At 59.2% G+C, this 25,560-nt stretch overlaps 3 protein-coding genes across 3 annotated transcripts; all 3 read left to right on the forward strand.

Moving 5' to 3' along the window:
- On the forward strand, positions 1-2,129 carry LOC102967873 (histone H1.0). Its single transcript, XM_007079393.2, has one exon. It carries the CDS (start codon positions 212-214, stop codon positions 794-796), a length of 585 nt encoding a protein of 194 aa, XP_007079455.1. The 5' UTR covers positions 1-211; the 3' UTR covers positions 797-2,129.
- Positions 2,130-2,625: 496 nt separating this feature from the next.
- GCAT (glycine C-acetyltransferase) lies at positions 2,626-8,748 on the forward strand. The gene is made up of 9 exons (XM_042993236.1): positions 2,626-2,879; positions 4,586-4,716; positions 5,660-5,761; positions 6,229-6,375; positions 6,858-7,012; positions 7,145-7,227; positions 7,406-7,577; positions 8,023-8,144; positions 8,428-8,748. The coding sequence occupies exons 1-9, from the start codon at positions 2,684-2,686 to the stop codon at positions 8,577-8,579; spliced, it is 1,260 nt and encodes a 419-aa protein (XP_042849170.1). The 5' UTR covers positions 2,626-2,683; the 3' UTR covers positions 8,580-8,748.
- A 5,522-nt stretch (positions 8,749-14,270) lies between these two features.
- Positions 14,271-15,825, forward strand: GALR3 (galanin receptor 3). Its single transcript, XM_042993717.1, has 2 exons — positions 14,271-14,629; positions 15,033-15,825. The coding sequence occupies exons 1-2, from the start codon at positions 14,271-14,273 to the stop codon at positions 15,823-15,825; spliced, it is 1,152 nt and encodes a 383-aa protein (XP_042849651.1).
- Positions 15,826-25,560: the final 9,735 nt, after the last annotated feature.

The following is a 25,560-nucleotide window of genomic DNA, read 5'->3' on the forward strand; positions in this document are numbered from 1 at the left end:
GACCGACCGACAGACCGGCGGGGCTGGGCCACGCAGACCCGGCCCGGCGAGTCCTCCCGCGACCCGAGCCAGGTCCCTGAGAGCCGGGGCCCGGACTGGCCGGGGACTCGGGAGCGCCAGAGCAGATCCCGAGTAAGGCTTTCCTCGGCCTCCGACGAGGGCTGGCCCTTTTGAAGGCGCCTCCTTCAACCGCAGGACCAGACAGGCCACCATGACCGAGAACTCCACGTCCACCCCTGCGGCCAAGCCCAAGCGGGCCAAGGCGTCCAAGAAGTCCACAGACCACCCCAAGTATTCAGATATGATCGTGGCGGCCATCCAGGCGGAGAAGAACCGCGCTGGCTCCTCGCGCCAGTCCATCCAGAAGTACATCAAGAGCCACTACAAGGTGGGTGAGAATGCCGACTCGCAGATCAAGTTGTCCATCAAGCGCCTGGTCACCACTGGGGTCCTCAAGCAGACCAAAGGGGTGGGTGCCTCGGGGTCTTTCCGGCTGGCCAAAAGCGATGAGCCCAAGAGGTCGGTGGCCTTCAAGAAGACGAAGAAGGAAGTCAAGAAGGTGGCCGCCCCAAAGAAGGCAGCCAAGCCCAAGAAGGCTGCCTCCAAAGCTCCCAGCAAGAAGCCCAAAGCCACCCCAGTCAAGAAGGCCAAGAAGAAGCCGGCTGCCACGCCCAAGAAAACCAAAAAACCCAAGACTGTCAAAGCCAAGCCAGTCAAAGCATCAAAGCCTAAGAAGGCCAAACCAGTGAAGCCCAAAGCCAAGTCCAGTGCCAAGAGGGCCGGCAAGAAGAAGTGACAATGAGGCTTTTCTTGTGGACACTCCTGCCTGTCTCCTGTTTTCTGTAAATACTTTTCTCCTTTCTTTTCTCCTGATCTTCACCTGCAATCCTTTGCCCCTTTCTATCCTGACTGTATAAGAGACAGAATTTGGATTCCTCAGACGTTAGGGAATAATTCATTTTTCCTTAACCAATCGTGCGAAGACAGCAACAACAAATCTCTCTGTAATGATGAGAATGTACTTTTGTTCTGTTGACTTGTTATTAATCTACTTAATGGGTTTGGGGATTTGGATGGGTCTGTGTGTTTTGTTTGGATGGTTTGTTCACTATGAAGGTAGAGGGGCGGGAGAGAATGGGCAAGGCAGCTTGTTCTGACTAGATGAGGGGGAGCCCAGAAATTGTTAAGGTTTGTGGGAGTATCTTTGAGGTGAGCTAGCTTTCTCTAGGTTGCTCACCCCTGTGAAGAGTTTCCGAATCTCGGCGGGGAGAAGGGAGGGGTGGCAGCAGCTGGATGGCAAAGAGGGGGGGGGACCCTCTCTGGGCTGACTTCCATCTTGCAATAGTGAGCAGTGGGGGGTCCAAATCCAGTTTCCTTCTCACTGTTGGTCTGCCCCTGTGGCCTTCCTATTGTCCTAGGGAAGGGGGGGGGGGGTCCATGTGACGGCTGGTCTGAGAAGCTGTGGCTTCTCTCAGTCAGCTGGAAACTAGTCATTGGGGGGTCTTTGTGGCTTCAGAAAGTCTCATGTTAAAATGGAGTGGAAACTTTAGGGGAAGGGTGGGGACTCAGTCAGCCAAGTGCCTCAGTGTGCCCTGTTAAAACTTGGGTTTTTCCACACCATTGGATTGTATCATAGGACTTTTTTTTTTTTTTTCTTTCCCCCTGGTTTTTGGTTCCTCCTGTACAAGAGGTGGTTTTGCTTGGTGGCCTGGTGGGGCTCCAACCCTGCCACCCGCCACTTAAGAACCTCGCGACCTCTTTACTTTGGAGTCTTTTATAAGTAGTTGTAGATGGGGGAGGGGGGGAGTGGGCGGGGAGTGGACAGTAAGACATACTGCAGTCAATTTTGAATTGCTAAGTAGCTTCACAGAGCTAGGTCTGTGTGTATGTGTGTATATGTATATATACATATCTAGGGCTAGTACTTAACGTTTCACACCCGGGAGCTGGGAGAAAAAAACCTGTACAGTCTTCTTTTATTTTTAATAAAGTAGGAAAACGCGTCCTTGCGCGTGGTCAAACGCCCTCCCCCCCCCCCCCCCCCTTTTTTAAACAAGTGTTATTTGTGCCGGGAAGAATTTGCTGTCTTTGTAATTTTAAAACTTTAAAATAAAATCGAAAAATGAAAACACCTCGTTGGTGCGTTTTTCCTCCTTTTTTTGAGGCTGGAGGCGAATGAGGAGCAATGGGGCGGGCGAGCAGGGGTGAAATCCGGGGACGTTTGCACCTGAGAATGGGAGAGGGTTCCAAGAGTTCGACAGGGACCGGGGCACTGGGCTGCAGAGGACAGAGCGTGCCTCAGCCTGCTTCTAGGCTCTTGCCTTTGGGGTCCAGAGTGCACCCCCCTTTCCTTCCAAGCGGTGGGTGTGTAGGCAGGGAATGGGAATTGGGGGGGGAGGGGGGTCTGGTGGGCTGGGCCCTGACGCGCCACCCTCCGCGGAGGCGCCTCCCCTTCCCCCACAAGGAGCGCTCCGGTCTCAATTTACACATCAATCCACTTTCATCCTCTGCGGATCCCGCCAGGCCCCGCCCCCACCCATCCCTGGGCCCGTCTCCCCGCCCCTTTAGCAGCCTTCTTGCTCCGATTGGTTGGTGTGGCCCAGCCCCCGGGCACGTGACCAGGCGGCGCCAGCGCAGCGCGCCGCTCTTGGACGGGCTGGGGTGCTGGGGTGAAGCAGGCACGATGTGGGCCTGTCGCCTCCTCCACGCTGGTCTCTCCGCAGCCCCCCGCGGCCGCCGCGCGCAGTCGGCGCTGACCCAGCTGCGTGGCGTCCTGGAGGAGGAGCTGGAAGCGATCCGCGGGGCTGGCACCTGGAAGAGCGAGCGGGTCATTACGTCCCGTCAGGGGCCGCGCATCCACGTGGACGGTGTCTCCGGAGGTAAACACCCCCCCCCCCCCCCCCCCCCCCCCCGCCACCGGCCTGCGAGTCTTCGGACCCGGCTGGGTGTTCGAAGGCCCTTGCGAGGCCAGCGCTGGAATGGAGGGCCTGAAGGCAGTGGGCGGGTGGGAGTATTTGCACACGTAGCCACTGGCGCCTTTCCTATCTGGCTGACTTTACGGCTTCCCAGTGGTAGGTGTTAACCCAGTTAAGCCTGTTTACGCGGAGGAGGGTGGTTTGCCCTTGAGCACCTTTTAGACTCAGACGGTGGGACTGGAGTGAGGCCCAGTCCTGTGAGAACGTGAGAAAAAAAAGAGAGACACTTAGCTGGTTCCCAGCTGGCTGCTTCAAGGAAGGGTGGAGGAAGGTGGGGCCAGAAGCCCTGCGTTTCTGGGGCTGCTGTCCTGTGCTGGCCTCTACCAACTGCTCAGCACGTGGGCTCCTGCAAACCCCGATACAGGGGATAACGAATCCCATTTTACAGACAAAGAAGCTGAAGCTCAGAGATAGGAAATGGCTTTGCCCCAAAGCCCTTGCTAGCTGCAGGCAGAGCTGGGCTTTGGTCCAGGTCCTCTGGTACATTGGAGCTGGAAGGTCACCTAATGGGTCAGAGAAGCCAAATGCCTGGCCAGAGTCACAGCGAGCGAGGGGCCTGAGGGCTGCTGCAGAAGCCACACCATGAATTCGTCCACTGGGACTTCCTCATTTCCTTTTTTTTTTTTTTTTTTTAATTTATTTGCTTTGAGAGAGTGTGCTCGAGTCGGGGAGGGGCAGAGAGAGGGAGAGAGAGAATCCCAGCCAGTGCGGGGCTCACATGAACTGTGAGATCATGACCTGAGCCGAAATCAAGAGCCTTGGACGCTCACCCAACTGAGCCACCCAGGCACCTCCCTCATTTCTGTCTAACCGGTAGTCGCTATCTATCTTGTCTGTGCCAGGACCCAGGTGGGTGCTGGTTACAAATAATTTCCCAAGCCTGCCTTCTGCTCAGGAAATCGGCCTGGATCCTTGGTGCTGTTGTACTCATTTGTAGACTGAGGTCCCCCCAGATCTGTGCCTTCCCCTCAGGGGAAGCTTGGGGCAGGTCCAAACATGGGAAAGTTACGAGGCACAGGTTCTCATCTCCTAAGCTGAATGAACCTCGCCCCCTATGGGCCTCAGTGTCCCCCTCATGCCAGCTGTGTTCACTTCCGGGTTTATAATTCAGGAGTTGATGTCGCAGAAACACCCCCCCCGCCCCCCCCCCCCCCCCCACACTTTAGGCATGTGATTCTTACCAGGCAGCAAAGTCAACTGTGTAGAGTCTGAGGTCCACAGAGGGCACCTGAACCAGCCCTTTTTTACCCACGAGGGAACCAAGGCCCAGATGAGGGCTTTGCTGGTAGTTTTCAGGGACAGGAGAAGCCAGTGAGGTAGGGCTACATTCCTCCTTGGGTGGAATGTGATTCAGAACCAGAGTTTCAACTTCTTACCCTTCAAGGCACCACTCTGAGAGTCCTTTCCTGACCCTCCCTGTCCTGTGGCTACTGGTACTTCCTAGGGGCCCCTAGTTCCCGTCCTGCCCCAGAATGGGTCGTACTGTGTGGTTGTTGCCTCCTCAAGGGTGAATCCATGTTCGTTTCCTGAGTCCCCAGGGCCTGGCACTGACACTTTTCTAAGCCCTTTCTTGCCCTGAGCTGCCGTGTCCATACCTTCTTCCACCTCAGGAATCCTTAACTTCTGTGCCAACAACTATCTGGGCCTGAGCAGCCATCCCGAGGTGATCCAGGCAGGTCTGCAGGCCCTGGAGGAGTTTGGAGCCGGCCTTAGCTCCACTCGCTTCATCTGCGGGACCCAGGTACCCAGTGGCTGTTGCGGGGGTTGGAGGGTACCTTGTCCCCAGCGCTGGGCACTGACCCCGACTGTCTGCTTCCCACAGTCAGCAGGGCCCGTTTAGCCAGCTCAGCTCATCCCAGGGCCCTGGGCCCACTCGTAGCCTGGTGCCCTACACCAGAGAGGCCGGGCTCGGGCTTCTGTTCTGTTGCAAAAGCAACTTGACCTCTCTGAACATCCCTTTTCCCACCTGCGTGTAAAAATGCCTGGAACAGTGCCCGGCCCGTACCAATGCTCCCTAAATGTGGACTGTTTTATTTTGTGAATGTTACAAAATAAACATACGTAAATGCGAAACAGCCCTTAGGTGTTCACTCGTTATCAATACTCCTGACAGTCGTTAGGTGACGGGTGATATTCTTGTCTCTGTTACAGAGATGAGGACGCTAAGGCCCAGAGAAGTTAAATGACTTACCCCGAGGGCACACACCTGTTAAAATGGGATTTTAACCCACGTGGCTGGGCTCAAGATTATTGATTATTATTACCCATCTCCTGAGCAAGGGGAGGGTGAAGTGAAATCAATTATCAGAGGCAGAACTCCTAACTCCCAGCCAGGGCACTTTCCAACAAAACCCTCACCCAGACTGGACAGCTTTCAAATATAAAAAGCTGAGGCCCACATGAACCTACATAATCCTTTTCTTTGCCATTAAGCAACCAAAAAAGGCACTTAGCTTGAGGTCGGGAAGACCTCTTCCCTTGCCAATATCACCCATAATTCCACATGAGACCCCGGTTACAACGATCCAACCAGGAAGGGACACCTAGGGAGTCCCTGATTCCTCAGTGAGAACCATCCGCCAGAGGCCTGTCGGCTCTGGGGGAACCCTCGCAGTGAAGGGAGCCCAGAACTTGTTGCGTGCGACCCCGCGGGCATTAACACCTGTTTCGCTCTGTTTCTTTAGAGCATCCACAAGGATCTAGAAGCAAAGATAGCCCGCTTCCACCAGCGGGAGGATGCCATCCTCTACCCTAGCTGTTTTGATGCCAACGCTGGCCTCTTTGAGGTGTGAGGGGGCCGCAGGTGGGAGTTGGTGAGGACTGCTAGGCTGTGGAAGGCTTGGGAGTGGACAGGCAGAACCTGGCAGGATGCCAGCGCCATGCCTACAGCCCCAGTGCCCATTTCTTATGGAGGTTAAGGTTGGGCCAGGTAGGTGCTCTAGGAGGAATCCTGGGGCCTTCGTGGGGCCAGCTTGCAGGGCACTGGGGGGATAACCTACATCAGCAGGAAGGCTGGGGGCAGCAGGGGCCAGGGACCCACCGAACATGTTCTCCCCTGCTCTCACTGGATCAGGGCCCTGGTCTGGCCCAGTCGTGGGGCCCCGGGGACCCAGATAGAGGCAGATGGGGGCTCCTTGCCTCCCTGTCCAGAGGAATGCCCTGGATGGCAATGAAATTTTGACTCAGGTAGACATGGGGAGGGAGAGCCCCTAGGTGGTTGGGTGATAGCTGTCCTCCAACTGCCTTCTTCCAGGCCCTGCTGACCCCCCAGGATGCAGTCCTGTCGGACGAGCTGAACCATGCCTCCATTATTGATGGCATCCGTCTCTGCAAGGCCCATAAGTACCGCTACCGCCACCTGGACATGGCTGATTTGGAGGCCAAGCTGCAGGAGGCCCAGGTGGGATGAGGCCCAGGTGGGGCAAGGCCCGGGGATGACAGAGGCAAGAACTGGGCTCTTGCCCAGCTCTTCAGCCTCCCCACCGGTGAATTAAGATCCGAACCCAAATCCCTTGGCCCCAAGGCTTTATTCCATTGTACCATGCTGCCTTGACTTTTGGCACCTTATGTGTGGCAGGGCCTGCTAGGCATATAGGTGAGATGAGCTCAGGGATAGAAATTGCCCTACCCCACCCTCCCTCTCAGAGAGGAGACTGAGCTGTTCTCGCTGACCAGGACTGCCCCTGAAGAGGTGGGCAAGGCTCAGAGAGGCACAGGGGAGGGATGGGATGTTCCAGCCCCAGCGCAGTATGCTTATGTGCCTACCTCTGTCCCAGACACCGGGCAAGGTGAGCTCTTAGAGCCTGAAGCAGCGCAGAGAATGGGTAGACTGGCACAACGTGAGACACTAGCCATCACCTGTCCACGTCTTCTTCCCTGCAGAAGCATCGACTGCGCCTGGTGGCCACGGATGGGGCCTTCTCCATGGATGGTGACATCGCACCCCTGCAGGAGATCTGCCACCTTGCCTCTCGATATGGTGCCCTGGTCTTTGTGGATGAATGCCACGCTACCGGCTTCCTGGGGGCCACAGGACGGTGGGAGCATGCATCACCTGGGGCCTTGGGTCAGGCTTCTAAGGGCGGGTGGGAAACCAGGAAGCCAGCCCCTAACCCGTGATCCCCGGGCACTCAGGCAGCCAGTGGTGACAGTGGTAGCTTCCCTTGCAGGGGCACGGATGAGCTGCTAGGTGTGACGGACCAGGTCACCATCATCAACTCCACGCTGGGGAAGGCACTGGGTGGAGCCTCAGGTACCTGTCGGCTTGTGCCTCTGAGGTCCCCTTATCCACATGCAGAGCCCTGGAGGGGTCTCCGGGAAGGTGGTGAGGAGAGACTTGGGGAAGAGAGCAGCATGGACCGCCCTCTCAGGAGGGTAGGCTCTGGCACCTGGCCTCTGACTCCCACCTCCGTCCCTGCCCTTGTCCTCAGGGGGCTACACAACAGGGCCTGAACCCCTGGTGTCCCTGCTCCGGCAGCGCGCTCGGCCCTACCTCTTCTCCAACAGCCTGCCCCCTGCTGTCGCCGGCTGTGCCTCCAAGGCCCTGGACCTGCTCATGGAGAGCAATGCCATCGTCCAGTCTATGGCGGCCAAGACCCAGCGGTGCGGTCCCTGGCAGGGGTGGGGCAGGTTGGGGTCGGGGAGCTGCCCCTGTGTGCCCCCCGGGCCCATGGCTCCATGCCTACGGGTTCTGCCTCCGCCCCTAGCGTGTCCCCAGCAGATTGCACCGGGATTCAGCCCTTTTAGCCAAAAGCTGCCCGCCCGCCCCCCTCCCTCTTCTGCCTCTGCCTTTTCCTTCCATTTCCTGGTGCATTTCTCTGAGAACGATGCTGTGTCTCCCCGCCCTGTCAGTCCTGTCTTTTTGCCCGCCGTTTTGGTCTGCCTGTCTCTCTGCCCGTCTCTCCATCTGCCTCTCTGGGTCTGCATCTGTCTCTCTTGGTCCATCCTGCAGACTTGGGCACAGATCTTGGATCACATGCCCAGCAGGAGTGGGTGTGAACGCCCCACAGCCCCCTGGCTACCTGTGACACCCGGCTGTGCCCCACAGCTTCCGCAGAAAGATGAAGGCTGCTGGCTTCACCGTCTTGGGAGCCAATCACCCCATCTGCCCTGTGATGCTGGGTGATGCCCGGCTGGCTTCTTGCATGGCAGATGACATGCTAAAGAGAGGTAAGGAAACTGGGACAAGAGGACCAGCCAGGGGTCCTAAGAGAAAAGAGAAGGGAACCCCTAAACTGTGAACGCTCCCCCATACCTTCACCCTACCGCCCGTTTTAAACCTGCTGTCTGTCCAAGCTGAAAATCCCAGGCCGTGACGCGGTCGCATGTCTGCGAGACCTTGAGCACCTCCCTTGTCCTCTGTGACCGTCAAGAAAGTAGGACCCGTGTGTCATGTCCCTCAAAGCCTGCCTGGCTCCGCTGAGCCCCAGGCTGACCCTTTCTGCCTTACCAGGCATCTTTGTCATCGGGTTCAGCTATCCGGTGGTCCCCAAGAACAAGGCCCGGATCCGGGTGCAGATCTCAGCAGTGCACAGCGAGGAGGACATCGACCGCTGTGTGGAGGCCTTCGTGGAGGTGGGGAGGCTGCATGGGGCACTACCCTGACCTGGGCGGTGACAGGCACAGCCAAGGTCCCCCTCCCTCCGCATTAACGAAAGGGGCCTTTGGTCAGCCCAGGCCAGACGCTCTGAACCCTGTCACAGTCCTAGGACTGGGCTGGGGCATGGCCGGCGCTCGTGATCTTGTGTCAAACAACAGTGTGAAACTGGGCTGACACGTTGGTGTGCTTTATTCTCTCTGAGCAGGCCCAGGCCTGTGACCAGCTGAAGAATCAGGCAGGAGCTGGGCTTCTGAGGGCAGGCTCCTGGGTAGATCTCAGAGCTGACCACCTGCCCCAAGTTAAGATGAGACCCAGGCAGCTGGGATAATGCAGGCAGGGGCCACCATGTGACACAATTGGATTCTGTGCTGCTCTAAAGGCTGGCTGAGCCCCAGCCCTGCAGGCCCTTTCCCGCCCCACCCACCCTACTTACTCCACAGCCTCCAGAGTTTAGCCCTGGTGGACACTTCGTTTTCTGCTCCCTGTCCAAAGGATGGCTGCCAGCTGCCCAGATCAGAAGGGGCCGGGCACCCCACCCCATGTGTGGAAGGAGGGGCAGAGGATTTAGCCCCAAAGGAGAGAATGTGGGTCACTATAGGAAAGGCCCCTGATAGTCTGGAACCATGTATTCTAGCCCACTTTGACTCTGTGGCCTTCGGCCAGCCTTTTTCACCTGTGTATGCGTCAGTCCCAGTGTACCGAGAGCGGATGTTAGTCGATGACTCTCGGGGTCCTTCCATAGCGCTCCTTCCGAGGACTACTGGCCTGCTGATCGGCCAGCAGGGGGCGCAGCGAACTCAGGCTCCGGCTGCTATCGCCCCGCCCCCTCCACCATCCAGGGCTTGGCCTCCCAATTGTTTGGGCAGCCCGGGAGAGCCGATTTGCTGCTGCCAAGGCCCCGTCCACCCTTGTCCCCAACAAAGGCTCGCTGCTCCCCTAGTGGACGTGATGACAACCCCCTTCCCGCAGTCGCTGTCCCTGGTCCTTGCCTCTCCATTGGCCTCCCCACTCAGCTTTATGGGCGCGGTGTCGGGCGCCGGGGAGGATGGGGGCTGATTCACGGCAGCGCCAGCCACGGCGTGGTGTGGCCTCGGGAAGCACGCACCTCGCTGGGGGTAGGGCAGGGAGGGTGAAAAAGGACCTTCATTAACAACAGGGAAGTTGTCTGTCCCCTCGCACCTCCGTCCCAGCCCTCAGCCTGGATGTCAGAACGAACGATCTGGGGGAGCTGCGGCCAATTCACTGGGATTCTGGGACTCCTAGCTTGTGGTCTAGAGGAGCTTGAGGCTGGGAATCAGGAGCTCCAGGGGCTGGGAGACGGCAGTGCAGAGAAGAGGACTGCTGTGGCCACATCAGCAGCTGAGATATTTGCAAGCCGCTGCCACAGGGTAGTGGACCTGGCGCGGGCGCATACAGCGGAGCCCTGGCGCCAGCCCCGGGCCAAGCCAGCAGCTTGACGTGCGCGATCTGCATAGGCCGGCGGATGAGAGCGGGTGGCCACAGCCGGCCGCGGGGCTACGCGTCCCGGCAGCAGGTGTGGCGTATCCAGCGAGGCCAGAACGCGGGGCCCGGGCCCACCCGCCAGTGGCGCAGAGCACGCGCCGCCTCTTCCAGGGGCTCCCGGGCGCCCCCGCTGTCATTGCGCCCCCCGGCGGCCGGCGGAGGCAGCGGCACGGCCGCAACACCCTAAGCCGTTTTGCCGAAGTAACGCGCCCTGGCGTCAGACAGCTCGCGGGGCTGCGCCGGCTCCCGTCCGCCGCCGTCCAGAAGGGCTGGTAGGAAGCAGCAGCAGCAGCTCTGGGCTCACGTGTTAAGGCCCACTGGTGGCGGCCCCATGCCAGCGACAGGCGGCGCAGGGCCGGAAGGCCGGCCAAGGATCAGCCGCACTTCTGCCTCCTGCGGGCGGGGAGCTTGAGAGACCACTCTCACCGCGCGCTGTACGCGTCCTCCGCGTTGGGCTCCAGGTTCAAGGCTCCGGCCGCCTGGAGCAAGGTTAGAGGTGGCGCCAGGGGTGCGCGGGGCTCGGCCATGACCTCGCGTACTTCCGGCCTGCCCCGTGGCCGGCCCTCTGTGGTTCCCTGGGTCCTCCCGCTTTCCTTCCTTCGCTCTGGCTCTATCAGCGGCTCGGCCTTGACCTGCTGGGAGCTCTTGCCCTAGTTCTGCAGCAGCCCGTCCAGAGCCCTGCCCTGGGCCGGGGGGGGGGGGGGGGGGGGGGGGGGGGGGGGGGGGGGGGGGGGGGGGGGGGGGGGGGGGGGGGGGAGCCTTCCAGGCTGGAGGGTCCTGAGGGGATGGCGGGGGGAGGGGGGGGTAGTGTGTCAGGGCTCTTGAGGGCTTTCCGGGTTCAGGGTGGTTGTAGACCTCTGACAGTCAAGGATTCTAAAACTTCAGCACACTGAGGCTAGGATCCTACAATGCTGCCTTTCGGTGATCATGACATTCTACACTTTTTTTTTATTAAAAAAATTTAGGGGGCGCGCCTGGGTGGCTCAGTCGGTGAAGCATCCGACTTCGGCTCAGGTCATGATGTCGCGGTTCGTGAGTTCGAGCCCCATGTCGGGCTCTGTGCTGACAGCTCAGAGCCTGCTTCTCTCCCCCTCTATCTCTGCCCCTCTCCTGTTCACACTCTGTCTCCTTCTCAAAAATAAACAGTAAAATTTTTTTTTCATTTAATGTTTTTATTTTTATTCATTTATTTTTTATTTTTTTATAAACTTTATATCTTTATAAAAATATTTTTATTATTTATTTATTTTTAATGTTTGTTTATTTTTGAGACAGAGAGAGACAGAGCATGAACGGGGGGGGGGGGGTCAGAGAGAGAGGGAGACACAGAATCTGAAGCAGGCTCCAGGCTCTGAGCTTGTCAGCACAGAGCCCAACGCCGGCTCGAACTCACAGACCATGAGATCATGACCTGAGCCGAAGACGGACACTTAACCGACTGAGCCACCCAGGCGCCCCTAATGTTTTTATTTCTGAGAGAGAGAGACAGTGTGAGCAGAGGAAGGGCAGAAAGAAGGAGACAAGGTATCCAAAGCAGGCTCCAGGCTCGGAACTGTCAGTGCAGAGCCCGACGTGGGGCTCGAACCAAGAAACTGTGAAATCACGACTGGAGCCAAAGTAGGAAGCTAAACCGATTGAGCCACCCAGGCGCCCCCCCCCTTTTTTTTTAAGTTTTAAAGTTTATTTATTTATTGGGAGAGAGCACACGCACAAGCAGAGGAGGGGGAGAGAGAGAGAGAGAGACAGAATGTCAGTGCAGAGCCCTGGCTTGAACCCACGAACTGTGAGATCATGACCTGAGCGGCAATCATCAGTCAGATGCCTAACCAACTGAGCCACCCAGGCGCCCCACATTCTACACTTCTAATTCCTTCATTCAATTCTGATAGCTCTGAATTCCGGACAGTCTAGGTATGATCCCTAATATCTTCTGGTTAGTGAATGTCTGCTTCCAAAGATTCGGGGATGCTCTGCTTCTGGGGTAAGTGACATCAGGCTTTCAAGAAACAACCTCTGAGCACTGGTGAAAATCCCAGGGGTGTGGGAGGAGCTAGCCTGAAGAGTCTCTTCCCCAGCTCCTTGGGCCTTGAATGCAAGTCCTGACTCCATCAGGTCCCCTCTGTTTTCTGTCCGCTTCCACAGACTTCCTATTGACATCCCCTCCCCCCAACCTCCCAGCTTCCAGAAAGACATTCAGTCCCTGCCGCCTCTCCTCTCCCTTCACTTATTGCAAATTGTCTTCTGCCCCCACTACACGTGTCCAGTTTACCCACCACCTCATTGTCGTGAACTCCAGTGTGCCTCGTCCCTCCAAGGGGCTCGTCTCTCTAACCTTCTGGAAGCATTTGGCCATGTGGCCTACTCCTCCAAGAGTTCCAAGCAGAAGCCCACGCGTGACTGACTGAATTACCCAGCCATTTACCAAGACCAATTAACCTCTCTGCCTTTTGCCCCGACAAGAGGCTCCTAACGGATCAGGCATTAAATCATTCCCCCTTCCACGCATCCTTTTCACCCCAGGCCATAATAAACTAATTATAAACGAAACCGCGCAGATCCTGTCCCCACTCTAAAATTTTCACTGGGTCCTCATTGCCCTCAGGCTAAAGCCAAACTCCGCATGGGCACAAAACCCCTTCGTCTTCAGCCAGACTGAAGCTTAGGAATGCTGATGGGCCCCGGGATTCCAAGGGCCTGGGAGAGGAGTCCCATCTGGTCTCCAGAAGAGAGACTCCTGTTCTGGTTTCCTAGCCTAGGGCACTCCATTCAAGATGAGGAATCCTTTCTGAGCTTGGGTTAGAGCTCTACTTGGAGCAGGGAGGGAAGATGGAGTCCTTTAGGCAGGAGGTGAGAGTACCAGCAATGAATGGGCTGGGCCCTGGACACGGAGGGGTTAACTCCAGAGCGACTCTCAGAGAATCAATGGGTTACTCACTGCAGAAAGAGGCAGAAGCAGCGCAGGGAGGCAGAAAAGAACCGGGCAGAAGAGCATGCCACCTGGGGGAAATCAGGGACGGGGGAGGAGGAGGGGGAGGAGGCAGCGGCAGGCAGCGGCTAGTGGCTACTCCGGAGGGAGTGCTCAAGTCTGGCTCAGCAGAGGAGGTGCCTTCAAGGAGAAGAGAGAAGTGGGAGGCAGACCCGCACCTGCAGGGAGGCGCCAAGGGGCAGCCACTGAGCCAAGAGGCAGCCTCAGCCTGACCCGTCCACCCGGGATCAAGCAGGGCCCAGTGCCCAGAACTGAGGTGGGTGTTGCCTATTCTGACCTTCGGGGGGCTTGCTGCATGCTGGGGACTGGGGGCGCAGGTATTCCCTTTCTTCCCTCCTCCCTGCTGCTCCCCCCCCCCCCCGCCCCATGCCCTTAATTTGTCCCACCATCCCGGAAGCCCCAGGCACGCAGGGGGATCCACAGGTAGTAGCCGATGTGGGCCGCGGGGTGGGGCAAGGGTGAGAGCGGGCACAGCTCGCATAAAGGCACGCACGAATACTTGCACGCGGTCAGAGGCACCACCTGTTACAGGCTGTCGGCACTCCAGCCTGGGAGCCAGGGCACCACGGTGGCAACAGCCCCGATCTGCCACGCCAGGGGTGCTATTCAGCCTCCCGTGTCCCCTCTCCCAGTGAGCCTCAATTGCCTCTTGTGCAAAGAGGGGGCAGTGACCTGTACGGTTTTCCCAGCTGTGCCACTGTGGGGCTCTCACCAAAGCGGATTTTGCAATGACTCAGGGATACCACCCATGCTCTGCCGCCTTTGACCCACGTCCAAGAGTCCCCCCTGCGCTTCAAACCCCACGGGGAAATAAGGTAGTAGATATACAAGCACCTTGGGTTGGAGCGGCCCCTCCCCCATCCGCCGTGTCCTCACCGCATTCTGCCTGGAGGCGCCCACCTAGTAATCACCTTTGTGCCCTGAGCCCTGGGGGTGTTCCCGAGCAAACGGAGAAACCCACCTCAGACACCTACGTGACTGCCAGGCTTGCCCCGTGGGTCTCAGTGGTCACTCTTGGCTCTGTCTCCCCACTCCCATCCCCACCCCCCATGAGCTTCCCGCCCCCCCCCCCCCCCCCGAGACCTGGCCAGGCCCAAGCTAGGGGCCGGGATCGATCGAGCGAGCCCCCGGGGTCACGTGACCAGAGCTGGGGGCTCCTGCCTGAGCACTCCAGCTTCTTCTCCCCAGGTGCCCATCGGAGGGAAAGATGGCTGATGCGCAGAACGTCTCGCTGGACGGCCCGGGGAGTGTGGGGGCCGTGGCCGTGCCTGTGGTCTTTGCCATCATCTTCCTGCTGGGCACAGTGGGCAACGGGCTAGTGCTGGCCGTGCTGTTGCAGCCCAGCCCCAGTGCCTGGCAGGAGCCGGGCAGCACTACGGACCTGTTCATCCTCAACCTAGCGGTGGCCGACCTCTGCTTCATCCTGTGCTGCGTGCCTTTCCAGGCCGCCATCTACACACTGGACGCCTGGCTCTTCGGGGCCCTCGTTTGTAAGACGGTGCACCTGCTCATCTACCTCACCATGTACGCCAGCAGCTTCACGCTGGCCGCGGTCTCGGTGGACAGGTGCGCTCTATCTGGGGCCCGGCTCGGGTGGGCTGAGCAGATCTCTTAGGAAGGCGCACACGCGGCCAGGGTGCGGTCCCACCTGCTTTCGCGGCTCGACACTTGGGGTGCAACCCAGGCTCACTCTCGAGCTGACGACCCCCCGGGGCAAGCCCCTTCCCTCCGAGCCTCTAAGCCAACCCGGCTAGGGGCCAGGCACCGCTCTAAGCGCCTGGCGTGTGGGTTCCCCTCACCCCCGCAGTCCACCCTGCCGGGCTGGTCGCGCCGTCGCTCCGGCTGTCCGGACGCGGAAGGCCAGGCCGCCGGCCCAGAGGTGCGGCCGCAGCGTCCACGCGGGGGCGAGGGCGCGGGTGGGGGCCGCCCGCCCTCCCGCCTGCCCCGCTGACCCGGCGCCCGCCCGCAGGTACCTGGCCGTGCGGCACCCGCTGCGCTCGCGGGCCCTGCGCACGCCGCGCAACGCCCGCGCCGCCGTGGGGCTCGTCTGGCTGCTGGCGGCGCTCTTCTCCGCGCCCTATCTCAGCTACTACGGCACCGTGCGCTACGGCGCGCTGGAGCTCTGCGTGCCCGCCTGGGAGGACGCGCGCCGGCGCGCCCTCGACGTGGCCACCTTCGCCGCCGGCTACCTGCTGCCCGTGGCCGTGGTGAGCCTGGCCTACGCGCGCACGCTGCGCTTCCTGTGGGCGGCCGTGGGCCCCGCGGGCGCGGCGGCGGCGGAGGCCCGGCGCAGAGCCACGGGCCGCGCGGGGCGGACCATGCTGGCGGTGGCCGCGCTCTACGCCCTCTGCTGGGGCCCGCACCACGCGCTCATCCTCTGCTTCTGGTTCGGCCGCTTCGCCTTCAGCCCGGCCACCTACGCCTGCCGCCTGGCCTCGCACTGCCTCGCCTACGCCAACTCCTGCCTCAACCCGCTCGTCTACGCGCTCGCCTCGCGCCACTTCCGCGCGCGCCTCCGCCGCCTGTGGCCCTGCGGCCGCCGCCGCCGCCGCCGCCGCTGCCGCCACGCCCGCTGCCCCCCGGGCGCCCGCCGCGCCCACCGCCGCGTCCGCCCCGCCACCGCGGGCCCTGCCGGTTGCCCCGGGGACGCCCGGCCTCGCGGGAGGCAGCCGGCGGGCGGCGGCCGGGGCGGGGGGCCCGGGGAGGAGCCCGCCCGCGTCGGAGAGGCCGGGCGAGCCTCGTCGGCCCCGGGACCGGAATAAACCCGGTCCGCCTCCACTCTGCCGGATGACCGTCTTTCCGTCATTCCGCTTCCCGCCGGGGCACGACGGCGACGAGGGGACGCGCCAACGCCGGGGGTCCTCTGAGACGCACTGGCCGAGCTGGGGCCCCAGCCCCCGTGGATGCCCCTGGGCGGTGAAATTGGGTCACCCCCGCGAAGCGCAGCCCCCTGGCCAGGCAGCCCCCAGACTCTGTCCACAGCCGGTCTGGCGGGAGGGCCGTTCCTCTGCCCGCCCTTCCGACCCGCTCAGCACCTTCTAGGCCCTGCTTCCTCAACCACCCTTTGCGAAGCCGCTTCTCCCTTCCAGGCTGTGTGGCCTGGGTCATGTAACCCCAAGCAGCTGATTTAGCAAAGAGTCGTGAAGCATTTACTGCGCATCTTACGCGGTGCTACGTCCTTCAATCTCATTATCGAAGCAGCTTTGCAAGGTAGATACATAATTAGTTCCCTTTCTGCAGATGTAGAAACCAAGGATCAGAGAGGTTTAGTAATTCGGGGGGCCTGTCTGAGTCGGTGGAGTGTGTGACTCTTGATCTCGGGATTGTGGGGTGGAGCCCCATGCTGGGTGTAGCAATTACTTAAAAATAAAATCTTCAAAAAAAAAAAAAAAAAAAAGAAGAAGAAGAAGAAGAAAGAAAGAAAGAAAAAGGTTTAGTGATTTGTCCAAGCTCACATAGCTAGTGTTTGGCGGAAGTTGGATTCAAACCCACCGCTATTTAACTTTTTCTGCTCAGTGGAACCGCCTTCGCCACTTTGGGGGCCTCGGCTCTCAGTTTCCAAGGTTTCCAAGGTTTTCCTTGGCTCTTCCTGACTCCTGATCCTGCATCAGCCCTCTTCCCTAAACCAGCAGCTCCCACGTTTGACTCGATGTCTGGAAATCTCAGAGAGTTCCCAGTCCTCTTCTTTGGGACAGTTCTGTTCAGTACTCGGGCCGGCGAGTCCTGATGGGCTTGTCCCAGCTACCGAGTCCCAGGTCCACGGCCTGACCCAAGCCCCTTGGATTATTTCTTTCAGCCATTTGGTGCTCCCAGATCAGGTGAGAAACGGAGCCCCACTCGGGTCCCAGCTGGCCTCCCAGCAGTCCCGGCTGCCCTGTGGCCCCCACCCTCCCGTCCATGCACACAGCAGGGTAGTCGGTGACTGTGGAAACCTCCTAATTAACCAATAAATCAGTCCTGACGGTTGCAGAACTACCCAGTTCCCTCCCTCCCCCGCCGCCTCACCACACGCCAATAATATATATTAGCTTCAGGCTGAGGCCTAAGATCTTAACGGCCTCCTCGTCCCCCTGGCACACCTCCCGGCTGCCGGGCACCCTGGGAAGGTCCCTCACTGACAGTAGGCGGCTGCTGAGTCCTCCTCGCTGCCTGCCACCTGCCGCAGACCCAGGGGTCAGTGTCGGTCACCCTTCACACGGGGAGGCTGAGACCAGCTGGGGAAGTGGCTGCTTCAAGGGCCCAATCGCAGGGGCCTGACACCTGGGCCAGCGTCCCTTCTCGCACATGTCTGCTAAGGTTCCCACGGCTGACTCAGGCCACAGCAGTGGGAGTGTTTCCGGGACGGCAGGGGCGCGATGCTGCCGGCTTCTGCAGCACCCAGCACGGCCTCTACCTCCCTGAGGCCCTCACTCACAGCTCCGCTGGCTCGCCTGTGCCTCGCAGACAAGAGATATTACCTCCCTCTTCAGAAGGGAAAACTGAGGCTCCAGGAGACGAGGGAGCTTGGTCAAAGTCAAATGGCAAATGCGCGGCAGAGCTGGGATCCTAACTGGGCCTGACAGAAGGCTCTCATGGCAGGCCAGGCACTGGAAGAACATCTAAGACTATCTGAAGTTCGCTGCGTGACAATGGTGAGTGCCTACGGAGGAGAATGGGGAGAGGGGCGCCTGGGTGGCTCAGTCGGTTAGGCGACCGACTTCGGCTCAGGTCATGATCTCGCAGTTCGTGGGTTCGAGCCCCGCCTCGGGCTCTGTGCTGACAGCTTGGAGCCTGCTTCAGATTCTGTGTCTCCTATTCTCTCTGTTCCTCCCCTGCTCACGCTCTGTCTCTCTCTCTCTCTCTCAAAAATAAACAAAGATTAAAAAGAAATTAAAAAAAAAAAAGTGACTTCCACTCGGGTCATGATCTTGCTGTTCGTGAGTTGGAGTCCCACGTCGGACTCGGCGCTTGGGATTATCTCTCCCCTTCTCTCTCTGACCCTTACCTGGTTCGCTTGCTCTCTCTCTCTCTCTCTCTCTCTCTCAATCAATAGAAGAGGAAGCCCAGAAGCCCCAACTAATGGAGGACAGTATAGCCCAGACCAGAGCAGGCACAGAGCAGGTATTTGGATACTTGAAGATGGAGATGACCCTTTCCTTCCTTCTTTCCTTTACCCCCCAAACATTTAAGTGCTTTGCCTAAAGCTGTGCCACGAGGGGGAGACAGAGAGGGCAGGACTTTGACCTGGTCCCTGCCTTCCAGGAGTTCTCAGTCTAGCTGGAGAGCCGAATATCAAAAGAAGAAACGAGAGAGCACCGTGTGATGGGGCCAGAACAGGAGAACACCCACAGTTCTGACCGGGCGCAGAGGAGGAAACTCCTGCCTTCCTGAGCAAGCCAAGTAGGAGTCCCACAGGAGTTAATACGCATTTAATTATCCCATGTCATATGCATCTTCCTAAAAGAAAGGTGAAAAGGGCCTGCCAGGTGGAGCAACAGCCCATGCCAAGGCTGGGAGGGGTCGCGGGCTTGCGCAGCCGAAGCAGGGCAGGGTGAGGCCTGGGAGGCCAGGAAGCTGGGTGCAGTGAGATCCCGCAGCCTCCTGGGCCAGCTGGGGGGCAAGAACCTTCAGACAGGTGGTGATGCCATTGAAGGGTTTCAGGACGGGCCCCGTCAAGCATGTGGTCAAATGGCCCCCAGCATTTCTGTGCAGAGGCTGGACTGGAGATGCCAGGCTGGCAGCAAAGAGCACAATCCGGGGGGTGCTCCGCGAGCCCCTGGCCGGGGAGGTTGCCGCCAAGGGCCTGGCCTACGGCTGGGAAATTGTTTTGCCCTGGATTTGGCAGGAAGATTGGTGGCCTGCTGCCGGGCTCGGGCCTGGCCTCGGAGGCTCCTGGGTCTGCTTCAGGGGGCTAATGAAATGCTTGGAAGATAGTCGTAGGATTTCGGTTAGGAGAGCGCTGTGAGTCCTGTAGGGCCACAGGCAGGCGCCGGGGGCTAGGGGACAGGCTGAATGAGCCCTGGCTATTCTCCGAGGCCCAGAAGAATCCACCAACCCGAGCCCCCTGTAGGATCTCAGGCTGAGCCTGAGGCAGCCTGGGGGTCCTGGCAGGAGCTTAGTTGGAGGGAGGTTCGAACTCTGCAGTCTCCTTCCCTTCCTATTTGTGCAAACCTCTTAGGGATGGGCCCGCAGCGCTCATGCCTTAGCGCCTGCAAGGCACAGACTTCTTCTGCCAGAAAAAAAAAGGCAGAAGCATGGGGGTAGGGGGGAGCCCGGAAGACCGTAACCCGGCTTGGGCAAGCAGAGAAGTCTTCCCAGAGGAGCTGGTGCCCAGGCCAAGTCCTGAAGTGGGAGTTAATTAGGGCAGATGGCAAAGGGAAAGACGGAGGAACACACATGTGCACGGGCCACCCGGAGTCAGGCACAGCGTGAGGGGCCAGGGGCCTGGGACAGGGTACGGGGGAGTCTCAGCAGGAAGGGAGGTGGGAGAGGTGGGGACAGTTGCAAAGGATTCTGTAAATGTTGTCTGAAACTGAGGCTGCCCTTTGTCCTGAGGGCAACAGGGAGCCACCGAAAGGTTGTAAACAAAAGGGTAAATTTACCAGATTTACCCTTTAGGGAACTTTCTGGCTGCAAGGCAGGCTTTCAGGGGGGTGGGGGCAGAAGGGGGGGGGTGGGGCAGGGAGACCAGTGAGGAGACTGGCGTGAGAATCTGCATCGATGAACGCATCCAAGATGTTGACAGTGGGTAAGGAGGTACGGACAGACAGGACAACCACTTACAAGGTACAGTCATTGGGACTTGGTGACTAAATGTTGGGGGGTGTCCCAGATGACATCCCAGACTTCTGGCTTGGGCTACTGGGGGTGGCAGTGGGGATAACAGGGGCACAGGCTTGAGGGGGAAACGTGCTGAGACTTCAGGGCCACGGGGGGGTATGGTAGGGGGTGTCCACAGGGCACCTGCTACGCTCAGGCCTTGTACTTGGCCCTGGATTGTGTCTCATCTGCTTTAGAATTTGGAGATGGAGAAACTGAGGCTCAGAGAGATTAAGTAACTTGCCCAAGATCACAGAGCTAGCCCCAAACAGAGCTGGGTCTACCTTGGGCCTGATTTCGGTTCCACGGTCTTTAGGGAGAAGAGGCAGGAAGCGGTTGGCTGAAGCAGAGGGAGGAACTTGAATGTGCAAAGGTGACCCCCAGCCTCACCCCGCCCTGTGTGACAACTGTAGCCAGGGCTAAAACTCGGTCCTGGGGAGGGTGGGCGAGGTGAGGGCCCTGGCACAGCTACTGAACCCCTCACCCGGCTTCAGGCTGGCGGGAACAGCATCATCTATCAACTTCGAGGTGTGTGCCTGGGGACATAAATGCCAATTAACCGCCCCGAGACTTCCTGTTAATGAACATCAGTTCCTCAGCCCTGACGCAGGGCTCATTTGTGAGCCGCTGGCTGGATCCAAGGAGGCACGAGGCCAGAGAAACAGGCGGTGCAGGGGTGGGATTGTGTCCGGGGTGAGAGGACAAGACTCTGATTTATGGAGGCATCTGCTTGCCGCCAGGTTGTTTTAGGGGCTCAGGCTCTGTGTAGCAGTGATACCGAAGCAGGAGGAGGGGTAGCGTGGAGGGATGGGGGGGACAAGGGTACCAGCTTGGAGTACCTGAGACTTAGGGGCCATTGGGGGGTATGGTAGGGGATGCTGGGGAGGGTGCCGGCCCGAGCATCTCATGGACTTGCCAGGTCCAATCAGAGAGGCGGCACAGCGCAGGGGTCAAGGCCCGGACTTCGAGGGGCGCCTGGGTGGCTCAGTCGGTTAAGTGTCCGACTTCGGCTCAGGTCATGATCTTGCGGTTCGTGAGTTCAAGCCCCGCGTCGGGCTCTGTGCCGACAGCTCAGAACCTGCAGCCTGTTTCGGATTCTGCGTCTCCCTCTCTCTCTCTGACCCTCCCCCGTTCACGCTCTGTCTCTCTCTGTCTCAAAAATAAATAAACGTTAAAAAAAAAAAAAAAAAAAAGGCCCGGACTTTGAGCCACACTGTCAGGTTTGAATCCTGCCTCCTGCACTTCACGTCTCTGACCTCTCTATGCCTCGGTGACCCGCAGGACTGAGCTCTGTCTGAGCCAGGTCCCAATCGAGGCAGACCACCCTGGGGTGCTCACTGGCTGCTACCCACTGTATGCGACATTGTCAGGGCTTCCCAGGCAGGTCCCCGTCTCCAGCACGCCCCTCACAATCGAGCTGAGGAGGCACGACTTACCCACCTGTGCCCCTCTGGGCGCGCTGACCACCAAGTGCTATCCTCCCAGGCTTTCGGAGTGGGAGAGAGTCACCAGGCTGGCATGGACCAATCACAGGGACAAGAGGACACCCTGGTGCCTGGCCTGGGGCTTCGGGAAAGATGCCTTTGCTTCCCTGAGCCTGTTTCTTTATGTATAAAACGAGTTGATCATACCTCCCTGAAACGCTGAGGCCTCAGTGTTCACTTGAGAGCGAGCCAGTGTCCCGGGGGGGGGGGGGTTGGGGCTGTATGTGATTCCCTTTGGGAGGCAGAGCTGGGATGGGGGCGGGGAGCCAGGGACTTTGTTGGGATTGCCCGGGCATCGGTCCAGCTTCCTGACCTCCTAACCTTGCCTTGGGCTCCATAGCTGAAGCAGTCTGGGAAGCAGACTGATAGGGATAGTGGCTTTCTCCCAGAGAGACTTTTCCCCTGCAGCTCATGGTGCCCGCTCTGGGTAAGAATGCACCTGACCTCCAGGAGGTGACAGCCTGCCTCGCCTGGCTTCTGCCACCAGAACACATCTTGCAGACCTCTGCAGCCACCTCCCCCTCTGGCCGGCCTCTCGTCTTCCTCGCCCCAGCACTTTCCAGGCAGTCTCCCGGTCCCACAACCAGCTCACGCCTGTCCTCCAGCCCCCAGGCCTGGCTCACGCTGCTTCGTCCACCCACCCAGCTCTGCAACCACCCTGGAAGGCTTGTAGTAATTGAGGCAACCACCAAAGGTCACCAAGGACCCCTCCGGAGCCCTGCCACCTCATACTGTCCTTTCTCTTACCCCCAGGTGACCAGATGCCTGCTTTGTCCACCAAGCATGCCGTATCACGTGCCTGGCAAGAAAAGGGCCAGACCCTCCCTACACCCGAGACTGGTCATGGAGACTGAGATGTCCCCTAGTAGGGACCATCGTCCGTTCATCCCGACTGAGTCCCGGGGGACACGGGTGGACATTGGCACTTTGGAAATCTTGGCAGAGATTATGTTAGACCTGGGCTGGGCCCCGGCAAGCTACTTTCTCTCTCTGAGCCTCAATTTTGTGCATCTAGAAAATGGCGGCAGCAATATGTTGGCTATCTTACATTTTCTAGCAAACACTAAATCAAAGGACTTGTATAAAGGGCCTCCTGGCACGTAGTAGGAGCTCAGCCAATGTCCTCGCTCTCAGTTTTAGGAAACTCTGCTTCCGAGAAGGCTCTAATTTCAGGCATGGTGGAAACAGCGGGAGCGTTGGGGGTGGGCCCAGGTTCGAGCCCAGCTGCCCAGTTGGATCCCTCTGGCAAAGCCGTATTTTTTCCTCGCCATCAAAAGCAGTAGCAAGGCTAGTTATTTCGACGGATGGTTGTGAGAACGTGTGAATATTCTTCTCCAAGCACTTAACCTCTGTTTGCCAGGGTTTTTGTCCTTTTGTTCACTGCTGTATTCCCACCTAGAACATTGCCTAGACCATAGCCAGTGTTCAATAAGTATTTATTTTATTTTATTTTTTACATGTATTTGTTTTTGAGAAAGAGAGACAAAGCGTGAGCGGGGGAGAGGCAGAGAGCGAAAGAGACATAGAATCCTGAAGCAGGCTCCAGGCTCTGGACAAGCGGTCAGCACAGAGCCTGCGGCGGGGCTCGAACCCACAAACTGTGAGATCATGACCTGAGCCACCCAGGCGCCCGACAATAAGTATTTCTAACGTGAATGAAACGTGAGGTATAAAGCAAAGGACCCGACCCCGAAGGTGACATCAAAGGACGCGGATTTCTTCTTTCTGCCTGCCCCCACATCCTCCCCTCTTCCTGCTCCACAACCCCCCACCCCGCCCCTGCCTGCAACTCAGTAACTCCCAGAGCAGCCGGTAATAGAATTAACGCCTGTGCCCGTAACCTCTGCAGAGTTCTCCATCCTTCTCCCCCCCACCCCCGCCCGCCCAGCTCAGCCAGCTTAGGGCCCACTTGTGTGCTTTCTGACTCACGCCAATGTCTGGCGCTGACTTTAACTGGCTGGCTCTTCAGACAGACTTGGGGTTGCAGACATTTCCTGGCTGGAAATGGGGTGAGGCAGATTGGCTGACTGCCTAGCGGTCTGGCAAGTGTTTGATGACTGGCCTATCGGGCTGGGGAGGGAGTGGACCATAGCCCCTTCACTTGTCCCAGTGACCCATTCTCCTGGTTTTGTGGCTACAGGGCCAGGAGTGGGTGGGTGAGGCCAGGAGGAGGCTGGAGGGATGCATCCTGCTCTCCAGGTGGGGATGGCTTGGTCCAGGCCAAGGGCTTTTTAGGAGTCAGCCAGTGAGTCTCTGTCAGGCTGTTCTAGAAACACCTGAAGTCATCTCAGGGCAATTTCGTAAAGTCCCAGAACCCTCCACCCTCTCAGCTCTGCCAGTGCAAAGCAGGCTGCCTTGGGAGATGGCTGGTCTCAGAAGTACCTAGGTACCCGAGTACCTAGGATGCCCTTGGCAGGGCTCCTACCCCTTTGCTCCCTAAGTTCTTTTTTTTAATTCTTTTTTAATTTTTAAGTGTTTATTGTATGTATTTATTTTTATAATTTTTTTGTTTATTATTTTTGAGAGAGAGAGAGAGAGAGAGAGAGAGAGAGACAGAGTGCCAGCAGGGGAGGGGTAGAGAGAGAAGGAGACACAGAATCGGAAGCAGGCTCCAGGCTCCTTCCTAGCTGTCAGCGCAGAGCCCAGCAGGAGGCACCAACCTATTAACCTCGAGATCGTGACCTGAGGCGAAGCGGCACACTTGACCCGCGGAGCCACCCAGGCGTCCCTGCTCCCGAAGTTCTGTAGCAAGGGTCCCTAACTTTTTCTGAGTGTGGACCCTGCTGCGAATGAAAGCTATGGCCACTTTTATCGGAAACACACGTGCACACCCTTCACACAAAATCTTGCACAGTTTCTGGGGGTTCGTGCCTCTCCGAGAGCCCATTTATTGAACCCCTTAGCCCTGAAGCTGAGAAACAGCTTCAACTCTCTCCAGGGTGATCGCCCCAGGGGTAGGGTGTGGTATGGAGGCCCAGAGGGGCGGGACCCAAGAGAATGGGCCCACTGAGTTTGAGGTCCATGCCCTCCCACCCCTGCCTCCCCTTTTGCCTTGACCCTCTCCTGCCCAGCCCCACCCCCGGGCTCATGGGCCAAGGGGCTCGTGTGTAGGCATCAGCCCCAGCAGAGCCTCTAGTGAGGTCAAAGTCAAACGTGCTCCTGGACCTGAGTGGGCAGAAAAGCCCCCCACCCTTGTACTTCTCGCACTCCCCTCTCCTCACTCCGCCCCTCACTCCTTGCCTTTCACAGCGCGCCCCTCCCCTCAGCACTAAAGTTCCCCTCAGCACTGCCCTTCCCCACGGCGCCCCGCCCCTCGGCGCGCCCCTCCCGTCGGCACCGCCCTCCCTCACGGCGCCCCTCCCCTCAGCACCGCCCACCCCCACGGCGCCCCGCCCCTCGGCACCTCCCTCCCTCCCGGCTCCCCGCCCCTCGGCACCTCCCTCCCTCCCGGCGCCCCGCCCCTCCGCGCGCCCCTCCCCCTCAGCACCGCCCCCCTCCCCCCGGCACCCCTCCCCTCAGCGCACCCCTCCCTCACGGGGCTCCTCCTCTCAGCGCGCTCCTCCCCTCCCTCAGCCACGTAGACAGGCCGTCCGTTTACTCCGCGGCAGCAGCTTGAGCTCCGGGGAAACTCGTTTGCTTCTTCGGCCCCTCGCTCTCCCCAGTCTCGGGCCTAGCACGCTTTCCCTTCCCCACCCCTGCCGTCCTGGTGGGGCTTCTCCTCTCACAGGGTCCTGAGGGCGGCCCCCAGCCGGTATCTCCTACCCACACAGATCTTTTCTCTTCGGGGCCTGGGGAGCAGCTGGGCTCCGCGGGTTCAATTCCGATGTGATCAAGCTGGGCTTTGGGGGACAAGCTCCCTTCTGAAAAGTAGCCAGGGCCCCGATGAGGTGAGAGGGCAAGCGGGGCAGAGCCAGGGTGGACGTGGATGGTGACGGGAGTGGGGGGGGGGGGGGGGAGTCTGTCTTTACTCCGCAGTCAGCGCCTTGGAGAGGGCCAGGCGGTGCCTCCCCCCCCCCACCCCGCGTCCCCCCTCTTGTGGCGGACCCCTGCCGTGAGGCGCCCTGCCTTCGGCGGCGTGTCCACTGCCCACAACGCGGGCAGAGTCTGCTCCCGCAGGGGCAGGAGTGGGGTACCTCCCTTACAGTGAGTCCTGCGCCTCCTCGAGTGCCTCAGTCTCCCGAGGCTGCAGCCACAGAGAGACGTCCACAAACTTGG

The sequence above is a fragment of the Panthera tigris genome, chromosome B4 (genome assembly GCF_018350195.1).
Source record: "Panthera tigris isolate Pti1 chromosome B4, P.tigris_Pti1_mat1.1, whole genome shotgun sequence".
Lineage (NCBI taxonomy): Eukaryota > Metazoa > Chordata > Mammalia > Carnivora > Felidae > Panthera > Panthera tigris.

What these genes read in the sequence shown, in the direction of transcription:
- LOC102967873 (XM_007079393.2), top strand. Translation starts at nt 212, where the DNA reads ATGACCGAGAACTCCACGTCCACCCCTGCGGCCAAGCCCAAGCGGGCC.
- GCAT (XM_042993236.1), top strand. Translation starts at nt 2,684, where the DNA reads ATGTGGGCCTGTCGCCTCCTCCACGCTGGTCTCTCCGCAGCCCCCCGC. An exon ending in CGTGGACGGTGTCTCCGGAG is followed by an intron (nt 2,880 to 4,585) that starts GTAAACACCCCC and finishes CTTCCACCTCAG; the next exon opens with GAATCCTTAACTTCTGTGCC. An exon ending in CCAAGCTGCAGGAGGCCCAG is followed by an intron (nt 6,376 to 6,857) that starts GTGGGATGAGGC and finishes TCTTCCCTGCAG; the next exon opens with AAGCATCGACTGCGCCTGGT.
- GALR3 (XM_042993717.1), top strand. Translation starts at nt 14,271, where the DNA reads ATGGCTGATGCGCAGAACGTCTCGCTGGACGGCCCGGGGAGTGTGGGG. An exon ending in GCCGCGGTCTCGGTGGACAG is followed by an intron (nt 14,630 to 15,032) that starts GTGCGCTCTATC and finishes GCCCGCCCGCAG; the next exon opens with GTACCTGGCCGTGCGGCACC.